Source organism: Stegostoma tigrinum, chromosome 29 (assembly GCF_030684315.1).
Source record: "Stegostoma tigrinum isolate sSteTig4 chromosome 29, sSteTig4.hap1, whole genome shotgun sequence".
Lineage (NCBI taxonomy): Eukaryota > Metazoa > Chordata > Chondrichthyes > Orectolobiformes > Stegostomatidae > Stegostoma > Stegostoma tigrinum.
The window spans coordinates 35,165,397-35,177,641 of record NC_081382.1 but is presented as its reverse complement, the minus strand read 5'-3'; the positions used below and the strand labels follow the sequence as shown (position 1 = coordinate 35,177,641).

At 41.9% G+C, this 12,245-nt stretch overlaps 1 protein-coding gene across 1 annotated transcript in view; it reads right to left on the bottom strand.

Moving 5' to 3' along the window:
* Nucleotides 1-12,245, bottom strand: part of LOC125465267 (hemicentin-1-like) — a 434,244-nt gene that overhangs the window by 299,004 nt on the left and 122,995 nt on the right. The window contains exon 11 of the mRNA XM_048558547.2: nt 587-859. Within this exon, the coding sequence (XP_048414504.2) occupies nt 587-859 (273 nt within the window). The remainder of the gene's footprint in view (nt 1-586; nt 860-12,245) is intronic.

Below are 12,245 nucleotides of genomic sequence, written 5' to 3'. Positions count from 1 at the left end.
AGTTCCAGGGAAAGGTACAGTGCCTCCCGTCACCTCTGAGGATATTCAAAATAAGGGTAACATGAATGGCTGCTTAACATTAAAGATGTTAACTTTTCAGTAAATTCCGTCACAACACAAAAAGCGAAAGAAAATACTTGTTCTTAAAAGAAAAACAAAAGGGAAGAAATAGCATGCACAGCCAACTAATGTTTCAAGCTCATCCAACAACCTGTCAAGAAATCTTTCACATTCTCAAACCTCTATCCATAGCTTTCCCTGGTGATTTATTACACCAAATTATTCCATTTAATATTAAAGCAAATGGTCTACCCAGTGTTCTTCCTATTTCATCATTCCTTATTTTTAAGCTGTCACATTATGCAATTTACTTGAATTATTCCACCCAAACTTTAAATCAGGTTTCCTCAAAATCTCCTCTTTTCCCAAAGAGATCAAGTAAAAATTCTTAAATCTTTTAGTTGATGTTACAATACCAAGTATACTCAATTGTCCAATTTGTTTAGTAGCCTTCAGGAAAGAAGTGAAAATGAATCATATCCATTTTACACAACCAAATATAGACATTATCAAAATTCACTCTAACCGGAGATAAACAACCACACAGAAGCACGACTTGATCCCTGCATATTGGCTGCCACACATTCATAGCGTCCAGCATTCTCTGACTGCACATTCCAAAATGCTAATGACGAGTTTCTCAAAGGAGTAATGTTCTCATTGTCATCCTGAAGCTCAGTTCCATCTCGCATCCAGGTAATGTTATATCGAATGCTTCCAAGAACATTGCATGTCAGGACCACCTGATCCCCAGGGAATGCTGAGACGTTTTGAGGGGTTTTCACATAAGGAGGCGGTTCTGTGGAAAAAAAAGGTTAACAGCAGTGAACGAAGATTGCACAAGTGATTTTTAGTCTATCTTACGCATCCCTTTCTACACATATAAATTTAAATCAAACATTTCAACGAGGGCTGGTCAGCAAGTCTCAGAGTCATGTTAATATCCCATAGATCACCGTGTATGACAGAATTTTGAAGAAGCTTTTCAAAAACAGAAATTGACTTATGTACCAAGTATAATGTGTGAACTGCTGATATTTGTACAGGTGATCACCATCCTAAAACATGAAAAATGTCATAATATTGGTCCAATTCAAATTAGATCAACGTGTCACATTCTATTTAATGAAATAACTCAAGGATAATTTGAATTACAACTTAATGATTTAATAAAAAATTATCATTTTCTGCTCTGACATAGAGCTCATCGAATTAATCCTGAGTGACTTTGGCTATGGCATCACTGAAAGGATCCCACTCTAAACAAAATCTGGCACTTTCAGTTTCAGAGTCACAACTAATCAACTTCCTCTCTAACCACTGAAGTGGATTTTCTACTACTTGAATGTTTAGCTGCTTAGCATACAGAACTTGATAAGATTTTGCACATGTTGAAAATGTGAAATAATGTTCATGTAAACTTTTGCCAATGTCCAATAATGAATCACTGGAAATATTTAGTTATCTCAGAGAAATTTTGGTCTTCTGCTGCAGCACAAGGTATTTTTCTTCTATAAAGCAGCTGCAGAAAATTTTGCTGGACTCACGGTTTGAGTGGCTTACTTCAGTGTCTTGATGCACACTGTGTTTCTGGTGACACTACAGCCATTCTGATGACTTCCAAAGAACTATTTCAATACATGCTTCTGAACACCGAACTAGTGGCTGGTTCCTGCTTCTATGGCACATTTATCCAGGGCACCTTCCTCACAGCAGATTCCCTCTTCCATCCTCACATCAGTTTTTCAGTAACACGGAATTTCCTGATTGCAGCACTGTTATTTGCAAATGTTATGACTTGTAGCCATAAACTAGCTTTGTATAAATTATTTTTGCCACAGAATCTCTTTTGTTGATTGAACACCTGTGACTGCTCTGCTCCATGTGGGTGAGTTCTAAATTACCGAACATCATTTTGGCAACATAAGGGTTACGTTTGATCCCATGTGCTGATTTGAAAGCTGCGTAAAATTCTAAACATTTATTTATGTCTGAGCTTAAAAATTGAGGCCAATTTCTAACGCAAGTGTGATGCTATGTGAGCATTTATTAGATGAAAAACAGGGTGACGATTTATACACTGAGTATAAGCATAACATGCAATTTGGGGCCAAAGTATATAAGACCACCTGTTGTTCTTTGATCTATGATAATCAACAGGCTTTCAGATAAGACAATGGAGGTTGGCCAAATCCACGAAATCATTGTCTATTCAGAGCCAACATATTTACAACAGTGAAGTGTTAAGAAAAGGCTGACAAAAATGAATATTGCAAGTATCAGCCTGATCCATATTTTTAGCAATTTGACTCAAGAAACCACAACACATGGGTGGCCAGTTAATCAACCAGAAAGCCATTTACAGCCTCACCTGATTTCACATTAAAACCACAGACATGACTTATTGATATGTCACTGAATGGCAAACAGGAGGTGACTCATAGAACCCCAATGTCAATTAATCCACCACTAAAGTCCACTTGACTGAACCCTGGGCTCTGGGCCTACACTGCTCCTACTTTTGTGGTTGATTGGCTCACCAAGCTGGTTCATTGTTCCGCAGATGTTTCATTACCCTGCTGGGTAACGACATCAGTACAGCTTCCAATTAAGTACTGTTGTGTTTTCCCACCTGGTATTTAAACTCTGGTGTCCGTTGAGCTGGGTTACCTCACTTCCGGTTTTCCTTCACAGTGGAGTATATTGAAGGTCTAGTTCTATGTGTTTGTTGATGACCTTCTTAGTGGAGAACCAGGCCTCTAGGAATTCCCATGCTTATCTCTGCTTGGCCTGTCCCAGGACCCTGGTGTTGTCTCAATCAAACTAGTGGTTTTCCTTATGCATGTGGAAGGAAGATGAACGAGTATTGGTCATCTCTTTCTGTTGCTAGTTGATGTTTGCATACTCTTGTGGCCAATTTTCTTCCTGTCTGTCCAATGTAATGTTTGTCATGGTCTTTGCAGGGGATCTTATATATGACGTTGGTCAGTCCGTAGAGGGTAACAGGTCTTTGGTTTGGGTTAGCAATTGGTGCAGGGTTGTTGTAGGTTTGTGTGCTACTCTGAAGCCTTGTGGTCAGTTTGGATGTGTTCTTGGTGTAAAGTAGCATGATGAGTGTTTCGGGGCGTGCAGTATCTTCCTGGTGTCATTCGTGTAATAGGCATTTTCTGACCCAATTGTTTGAGTATCTGTTGTTGTTGAATACTTGGAGGAGGTACTCTTCTTCTTTTTGGCATAGTTCTGTGTTGCCTAGTGTGTCATGGCCCATTTAAATTGTGTTTTCACAAACTTAATTTGTGGGTGTTAGGGTAGTTGCTGTTGAAATTCGGTACATGGTCAAAGTGTGTGGCTTTCCTGTGCACCTTTGTTAGGAATTCCCCATTGGTCCTGCGTTTCACTATGACGTTCAGGAATGGGAGCTGTTTGTTCTTTTCCTCTTCCTTGGTGAATTTGATCCCGGTGAGAGTGTTGTTTATTAGTTGGTATGTCTCCTTTAGTTTGGTTCATTTAATAATGATGAAGATGTTGTCCACGTATCCTATCCATAATTTTGCTGGATTAGTGGAAGGGGCATGTTTTCAAGTCTCTGCATCATCACGTCACCTATTGGTCTGGAGATAGGTGATCCTATGAGTGTCCCATTGATCTGTTCATATATTTAGCCATTAAAGGTAAAGTGGGCCGTGAGGCATGGGGCCAGTAACTTCAGCATGTTGTCTGTGGAGATGGTGTCACTCAGGTCTTGTTCTTGTTTTAGTAGTGTTGCCAATGTTTCTCTTGTCTTTCGATGTGAATAGGGCATTGATATCAAATGACACCATGGTCTTGTTGATGCCTATTCTTATGGAAATGAGGAAATCTTGAGCTGAGTGGATTGAGTAGGGTGCCTTGCTGATGGGGTGCTTCAGTCTCCGTTGTAACTCCTTCACTAGTTTATCTGATGATCTGGCAGGGAGACTATGGGTCTGAGGGATACTTCGGAAGGCCACAGAATTCTGGGGGGGGGGGGGGGGGGGGGGTGGTCTTAGTTCCCTTCTGGTTTCATTCTACAAACCTACTCAAAAATCTTAGAGCTCTGACTTTCTCACATCCTTCAAGACATTCCTTAAAATGTATTCATTTAAAAATACTTTTGGTCATCTGTCCTACTGCCTTCCTTATGTGGATTGGTGCAAACTTTTATTCAATAAATTATTCCTGTGAAGAATCTTGGGACATTTTAATATCCTAAAAGATGCCATATAAATGTCAACTGCTATTGCATATGCTAAGAGTAATGGCTCCATTTTGCACTTTAATATTCTAAACATTACTTCCTACAGGAATCTACAGAGGTTAGACAAGACAATGAATCTCAGATACTTGAACTTAACTTCAGTTCAGAGTGCCGAGAGGAAGCTCCCCTCTTTTTGATCAGAAGAGGACAAGATTTGTCAAGAAACCTGTCTAATTTAAAGGAAAATGCCATAGTGGGAGTTTTTCTGAGGTTATGGCCGAGATAGTTCATTGCAAGCAGAGACACCACCTAAACCTTGTTGCATCTGAGCTGCAAGATGCAGAGCCAACAGCCCCAACTTGACAAGTACAAAACAGAGAGATATGCTGCCAACATTTGGTTTGCTTATCCATCCATACGCCATTAGCACCGCAAACAGCAACTACACAGAGACTGTGGGCTTTCACTGCCGCCCTTTCACAAAATAATGCAGATCAACAGCTGTACATATTATCAAGACCACAGAGCACTGCAGCTTGATGTTTGTTTGATGGGAACTGTAAAATAGCTTGCTTCAAATTAAGACCAAAGTAAAGAAATGATAACTGGTTTGTGGGAAGAGGCTAAAAATATCAAGTTGTATTTAAGAGTCATACAGCATGGAAACAGGCCCTTCGGCCCAGTTTGTCCATGCCAACCATTTGCTTGCATTTGGCCCGTATGCCTCTGAACCTTTCCTGTTCAATGCACCTGTCCAAATGTCTTTTAAATGTTGCAATTGTACTTGCATCTACCACTTCTCTGGTAGCTTATTCTGTATAGGCATCACCTTTGGCATGAAGAAAGTTGACCTTTAGGTTCCTTTTAAATCATTCCCCCTCACCTTAAACTTATGCCGTCTAGTTTTGGACTCTCCTACCCTGAGGAAAAGACCTTGGCTATTCACCATATCTATGTGCTTCATGATGTTATAAACCTCTTTAAAGTCACCCCTCAGCCTCCTACACTCCAGGAAAATAAGTCCCAGCCTATCCAGCTTCTCCTTATAATGTCTAGACTAATTATCCTTACAGAGAAAAGTGGTGCATTTCTACTTGCCAGCAACATCAACATGGCTTTTCAACATCTGCAGTAATATCTTCAGTAATACTATCACAGCCCCAGACCACAAATGAGTGTCAATCATTTGTTAATGCTTTGTAATTCTCCTGGAACCTGGCATATTTTTAAACTTGCTTGTGGAAATTTTCTATGCAAAATACTGATAATCAGGGAACAAACTTTAGAGGTGATTCTGCTCTGATTGTATCAAAATCACAGACTAACATATGCAGTCTGCAGTTTTTCTTTAAATATGACAATTATCAGATAAACTGGTTCTTTTTATGTTATTTGGGAAATAGATATTGACCAGGGAATTGGCACCAGGAACAATTCACTCGCTCTTTTTGGAAATAGTAGCATGGGATCCTTTACATCAACCTGAACAGGCAGATGGGGTCTTGGTTTATCACTGCATCCAAAAGATGACACATCTGACAATACAGGTGTCAGCCTTGATTTTGAGGCACTCAAGCCCTTGTGTGGGTCCAGAACCAAGGTGTACAGAGCCAAGTGTGCTACCAGCTGAGCCAGAGCTGAATAGGACGAGCCCTGTTTCCAAGACTAGAGATGGAAAGAAGTTCAACTGTCTTGTTTTCCATTTGAAGTTGCTTTGGGCCTGAAGCATCTCTTTGCTTTTTCTCCCCTTCGTTATTTTATGGGATGTTACTGTCACCGACAGGTACAGCAATTTCTTGACAATCCATATTACCTCTTAAATGGAGTGGCCTGCTTGGCCAATTCAGAGGGCTATTAACAGTCAACCACATTGCTCTGGGTCTGAAGTCACACGTAGGGCAGAATGGGAAATACTGGCAGATTTCTTTCTCTAAACGGTATTAGCCATAAGCTGCGATGGTGGGTTTTGAACTTTGCCTCCAGAATATTAGGCCAGGTACTTAGATTACTGATACAGCAATATTTCCATTAAGTACTGTCTACCTGAAAGGTGGGCCACAACAGTCTGGCTTCTTTCATGCACTCACTGATCATCCACCTCAAATCTAGATTCAATAAAGTGTTTCCACTCCGTTGCTGCCCTATCACCAAACAGGACTCCAGTTTGAATCAATATGCAGACCACAGTTCTTCTCAAAACTGGATTTTGATGTAAGCAAATGGGAAGTCATCGAATTTGCACCTTAAAGCTCTAGAGCCGAGTACTGTCTAAATGGTGTAAACTCAAACCAGTGGAGTCTAAACAAACTTTTGCTAAATCATTGAAATGTTATATCAAAACAAAAAGGCTAACAAAGATCAAAAGAACAAAAGAGAAGTACAGCACAGGAACAGGCCCTTTAGTCGTCCAAGCCTGTGCTAATCATCATGCCCTAACTAAACGATAAAACAAACCTTCTGCCCTTATTCAGTCTATATCCCTCTACCTCCTCCCTATTCATGTAACCATCCAGACGTTTCTTAAATGTCACCTCCACCACCTCTTCTGGCATGCTTTCCAGGCTCCTGCCACTCTGTGTGAAAAACTTTCCTTGCACTTCCCCTTAAACTTTCGCCCTCTCACCTTGAACCTGTGTCCCCTTGTAATTGAAATTTCAACCTTGGGGAAAAGCCTCTGACTATCCATCCTATCTATGCTTCTCATAATTTTGTAGATTTCTATTAGATCGCCTCTCGGCTGCCGTCTTTACAGTAAAAACAATTCTAGTCTTTTTCACCTTTTCTCATAGCCAATACCCTCGAAACTGGGCAACATCCTGACGAACCTTCTCTGCACTCTCTCCAAAGCTTTCACGTCCTTCTGCTAGTTTAGCAATCAAAACTGTACACAATACTCCAAACGTGACCTAACCAGAGTTTTAGATTTCTGCAACATGGTTTGTCAACTCTTGTACCCATTGCCCCAGCCAAAGCATGCCATATGCCTTCTTAATTACCTTGGCCATCTGTGTTGCCACTTTTAGAGAACTGTGGACCTGCATGCCAAGATCCGATTATATGTTAATGTTCCTAAGGTTTCTGCCATTTGCAGTATAATTCACACCTAAATTTGATCCTCCAAAATGCATCAACTTGCATTTGTCTAGATTAAACACCATCTGCCATTTCTGTGCCCAAGTCTCCAACCTATCTGTATCCTGTTATAGAGATAATGGGAACTGCAGATGCTGGAAAATCCGAGATAACAAAGTGTGGAGCTGGATGAACACAGCAGGCCACGCAGCATCTTGGGAGCACAAAAGCTGACGTTTCAGGCCTAGAACCTTCATCATCCCTTTTCTGATGAAGGGTCTAGGCCCGAAACATCAGCTTTTGTGCTCCTAAGATGCTGCTTGGCCTGCTGTGTTCATCCAGCTCCAGGTCATTTATATATACTATAAAAAACAGAAGACCTTAGACTGATCCTTGTGGAACACCCCTAGTTACCGGTCTCCATTCTGAAAAACACTTTTCCACGGCTACCCTCTGACGTCTATGACCAAGCCAGTTTTGTATCCATCTAGCCAGCCTACCCCGAATCCCATGTGATTTTAGTTTTTGTACCAATCTTCCATGTGGGACTTCATCAAATGCCTTACTAAAGTCCATATAAACTACATTCATAACCCTTCCCTCATCAATTATTTTTGTCACATCTTCAAAAAATTCAATCAGGTTGAGGAAACATGACTTTCCCCGTACATAACCATGATGCCTGTCACTAATGAGTCCACTTTCTTCCAAATATGCATATACATTGTCCCTCAGTATCTTCTCCAGCAGCTTCCCCACCACAGACATCAGGCTCACCGGCCCATAATTTCCTGGATTACTGATTTCCTTTCTTAAGCAAGGGAACTACACTGACTAATCTCCAGTCCTCTGGAACCTCACCTGTGGTCAAAGAGGATGTGACGATATCTGCTAGTGCCCCAGGTATTTCTTCCCTTACCTCACACAGCGGCCTGGGATAGATCCCATATGGCCCTGGGGACTTGTCTATCTTAATGCAATTTAGGATAGCCAAAACTTCCTCCTTCAATATATTGACATTCTCTAGAGCATTCACATACTCATCCCTGGCCTCAACATCAGTCATGTCCTTCTCCTCAATGAATACTGTAACGAAGTACTCATTAAGGATCTCTCTCACTTCCTGTGGCTCCACACATTACTCCCTTCCATTGCCATTGAGTGAGCCTACTCTTTTCCTTGCTACCCACTTTCTTCTAATAAATGCACAATAAGCCTTGGGATTCTCCTTGACTCTGTTTGCTAAAGACATTTGATGGCTCCTTTTAGCCTTCCTAATTTCTCCATACTTCTCAAGAGCTTCGCAGTTTGTAGCTGCCTAAACCTATCATGTGCTTCCTTTTTCCTTTCGACTCAGGTTACAATTTTCCTTGTCATTCATGTTTCCTGAATCCTGCCGTTCATATCCTTCAGTTTTGCAGGGTCATGCATGTTCTCTAGTTTTAATCAACCAGTCTTTAAAAGCCTCCGACATGCCAAATTTAAATTTGCCCTCTCAGAAATGCTCCTAATCCACATTCTCCAGTTCCTTTCTAATTTGGATGTAATTAGCCCTTGCCCAATTCAGCACTCTCACCCAACAGCCACACGTGTCGTTATTCATGACTACTCGAAATCTTGAGAGTTACAGTGGCACAGTGGTTAGCACTGCTGCCTCACAGCACCAGAGACTCAGGTTTGATTCCAGCCTTGGGCAACTGTGCGGAGTTTGCACATTCTCCCCATGTCTGTGTGGGTTTCCTCTGGGTGCTCTGGTCTCCTTCCACAGTCCAATGATGTGTAGACCAGGTGGATTGGCTAAGCTAAATCGCCTATAGTGCCCAGGAATGTTTAGGTTAGGTGGGTTAGACATGGGAAATGTAGGGGAATGGGTCTGGGTGGGATACTCTTAGAGGGGTGGTGTGGGCTTGTTGGGCAGAATGACCTGTTTCCACACTGTAGGGTTCAATGATTCTATGATTCTTATGGTCATTAAGCCCAAAATGCTCTTCTACTGAAACAGTGATCACCTTGCTCATTACCAAATATCAAGTCTAGTTTGGCCTCCTCTCTGGTTAGATTGTCAACATTCTGTCTCAAAAAGCCCTCCTGGACACATCCAATAAAATACTCTCCACCCGAGCTCCTGGTTCAATGGGAGTCCCAGTCAGTAAGAGAAAAGTTGAAGTCACCCACCGCAACTACACTGCTTTTTCACACCTTTCCAGTATCTGACTATCTATCTGCTCCTCTGTCTCCCATGGGCTGTTGAGAGGTCTATACAAAACTCCCAATATTGTGATTTCACCATTCCTATTCCTGAGCTCCACCCATAATGCCTCAATGCAAGATCCTTCCAATGTGTGCTCCCTCAACGCAGCTGTGATGTGATCACTAATCTGCAATGCAATTCCCCCACTCCTTTTATTTCCCTTTCTGTCCCATCTAAAACGTCGTTAGCCTGGAATGTTAACCCTTTCAGTCCTGTCTCTCTTTAACCATGTCTTCGTAATGGCAATAACATCATAATTCCATGCAGTAATCTGTGCTCTTAGTTCATCTCTCTTACCTGTTATATTCCTCGCATCAAAGTAACTGCACTCCAAACCTCCAGACCCTCTGAGCTCCACGACTTCTCTCTGCATATTCTTATTCTATGCTCTGCATATCTCCATCTCCCTTTAGTCCCCACTCCCTGCATTTACTGGCCTTTGTTCCAGTTCCCACTCCCCTGCCACGCTAGTTTAAATCCTCCTAAGGAGCTTTAGTGAACCTCATGGCCAGGATATTGTGCCCCTCCAGTTCAACCCATCCTTCTTGTTCAGGTCTCACCTTTCCCAGAAGATATCCCAATGATCCATATATCTAAAGCCCTCCTTCCTACACCAGCTCTGTAGCCACATGTTCAACTGTACTCTCTTTCTGTTCCTTGCCTCAGTAACCTAGGGCACAGGTAGTAATCCTGAGATTACTACCCTTGTGGTCCTGCTTTTTAGTTCCCTAACCAACTCCCTGAATTGTTCTCACAGGACCTCTTCTTTCTTCCTATCTTTGTCATTTGGGCCAATGTGGACAATGACTTCTGTCAGTCTTCCCTCCCGTTTCAGGATGTCCTGTACCTGCTCAGAGACATCCAGGGCCCTGGCACCAGGGAGGCAACATACCATCCTGGAGTCTTGTTCGTGGCCTGTCTGTGCCTCAACTATCGAGTCTACTACTATCACATACCTGGACTTTGCCTCACCCTGCTCTACAGCAGAACCGATTGTGGTACCACAGACCTGGCTACTGCCTGTACTATCTCCTGAGAGGCTATCCCCCCAACAGTATCCAAAACGGTAAACCTGTTTCAGAGGGGAATAGCCACAGGACACTCCTGCAATCTTTCCTCTCCTGGCGGTCACCTTATCTGTCTGGACCTGTGGTGTGACTACTTTCCTAAAGCTAGTATCCATCACTTTCTCTGTCCCCTGTTTGCAGCACAGTGTGTCTAGCCACTTCTCCAACTGAACCATGCAGTCTGTGAGTAGCTGCAGCTGGTCACACTTCTTGTCACCATTACTACATCTAATGGAATGCTGAACTTTATATCTAGAGGACTAGAATACAGGAAAGTATAAGTCATGGTATAGCTACTTAAAACCCTGGTTAAAGTAATCCTGCAGTTGTTATGATCAGTGCCAGGCAACAAACCTCAGGAAAGATATATATGCCTTGGAATATAGAGTTACAGGAATGATACCCAGACTTCAGTTTAGTGTTTCTATGAGGGATTATCCAAGGGTTGTATTTGCTGGGACTGACAAGGTTAGGAGATAATTTGATAAAACCTTTCAAGATAATAAGAGGAACAGACAGAGAATCTAACCATTGCCCCATATCATTTAATGACATTGTCATCACTAAATTTACCATTAGTGACATCCTGGGGGTTATGATTGACCAGAATCTGAATTGGACCAGCACTTAAGAAACTTGACTCTACCCAGAACAAAGCAGCTTGTTGGTTTGGCACCACATCCTCAAACATCCACACCCTCCACCACTAGCATCAGTGGGGTACCTTCTACAAGAGGCACAGCAGAAATTCACCAAGGTTCTTTGGACTGCACCTTGCAAACCTACAGCCACTACCTTCAAGAAGGACAACAGCAACACATGCATGAGAACACTACCATATGTGCATACCAATGCAAATTCCCTTCCAAACCACTCACCATCCTTACTTGGAAATATGCTGCTGTTCCTTCAGTATCACTGGATCAAAATCCTGGATCTCCCTCTTTAACCCATTGTCAGTGCACCTACACCCATGGATTGCACCGGTTCAAGAAGGCCTTCTTAAAGGCAATTAAAGGTACATAGTAAATGCTGGCCTAGCCAGTGACACTCACGTTCCATGAGAAAATGCCTATTGCTAAGGGTATTGAAGCCACAATATACTGCATCGCGGTTTAGTGCCAAGCCAAGGGATGAATTACTACCCATAATTTTGAGCAGAGATCAAGCAGATGCAAGGTGATTTCTGAAAAGGAGGGAACAAGACCAGTAGGCCACTGGCTGACTCACTGCTTTGAATGGTATAACTTTAGAAGCAATTCAGCCTATCATGCTGGTGCTTGGTTCACATAAGAGAGTAGAATTCAGATTGCAGTTGGGTTACATATACTTTCCTCACGACAATGCCTCAGCCAATAAGAATTGACTTGCAACCAATCAATCCTGTTTTATTCCGTAGTATACGTTGTCAGGATTGGTTGAAATTTGGCATTCTTGTACTTGTCCTGATGTGTGCATAATGAAAAGCTTCGGCAACACGTTCTTTCTTTTTATCAATATAAAAGTAACAATATCATGTTTGGAACACAGTAACGTGGAACATTTTCTTTAAAAAGTAGAAAGGGAAGAAATTTTCAAT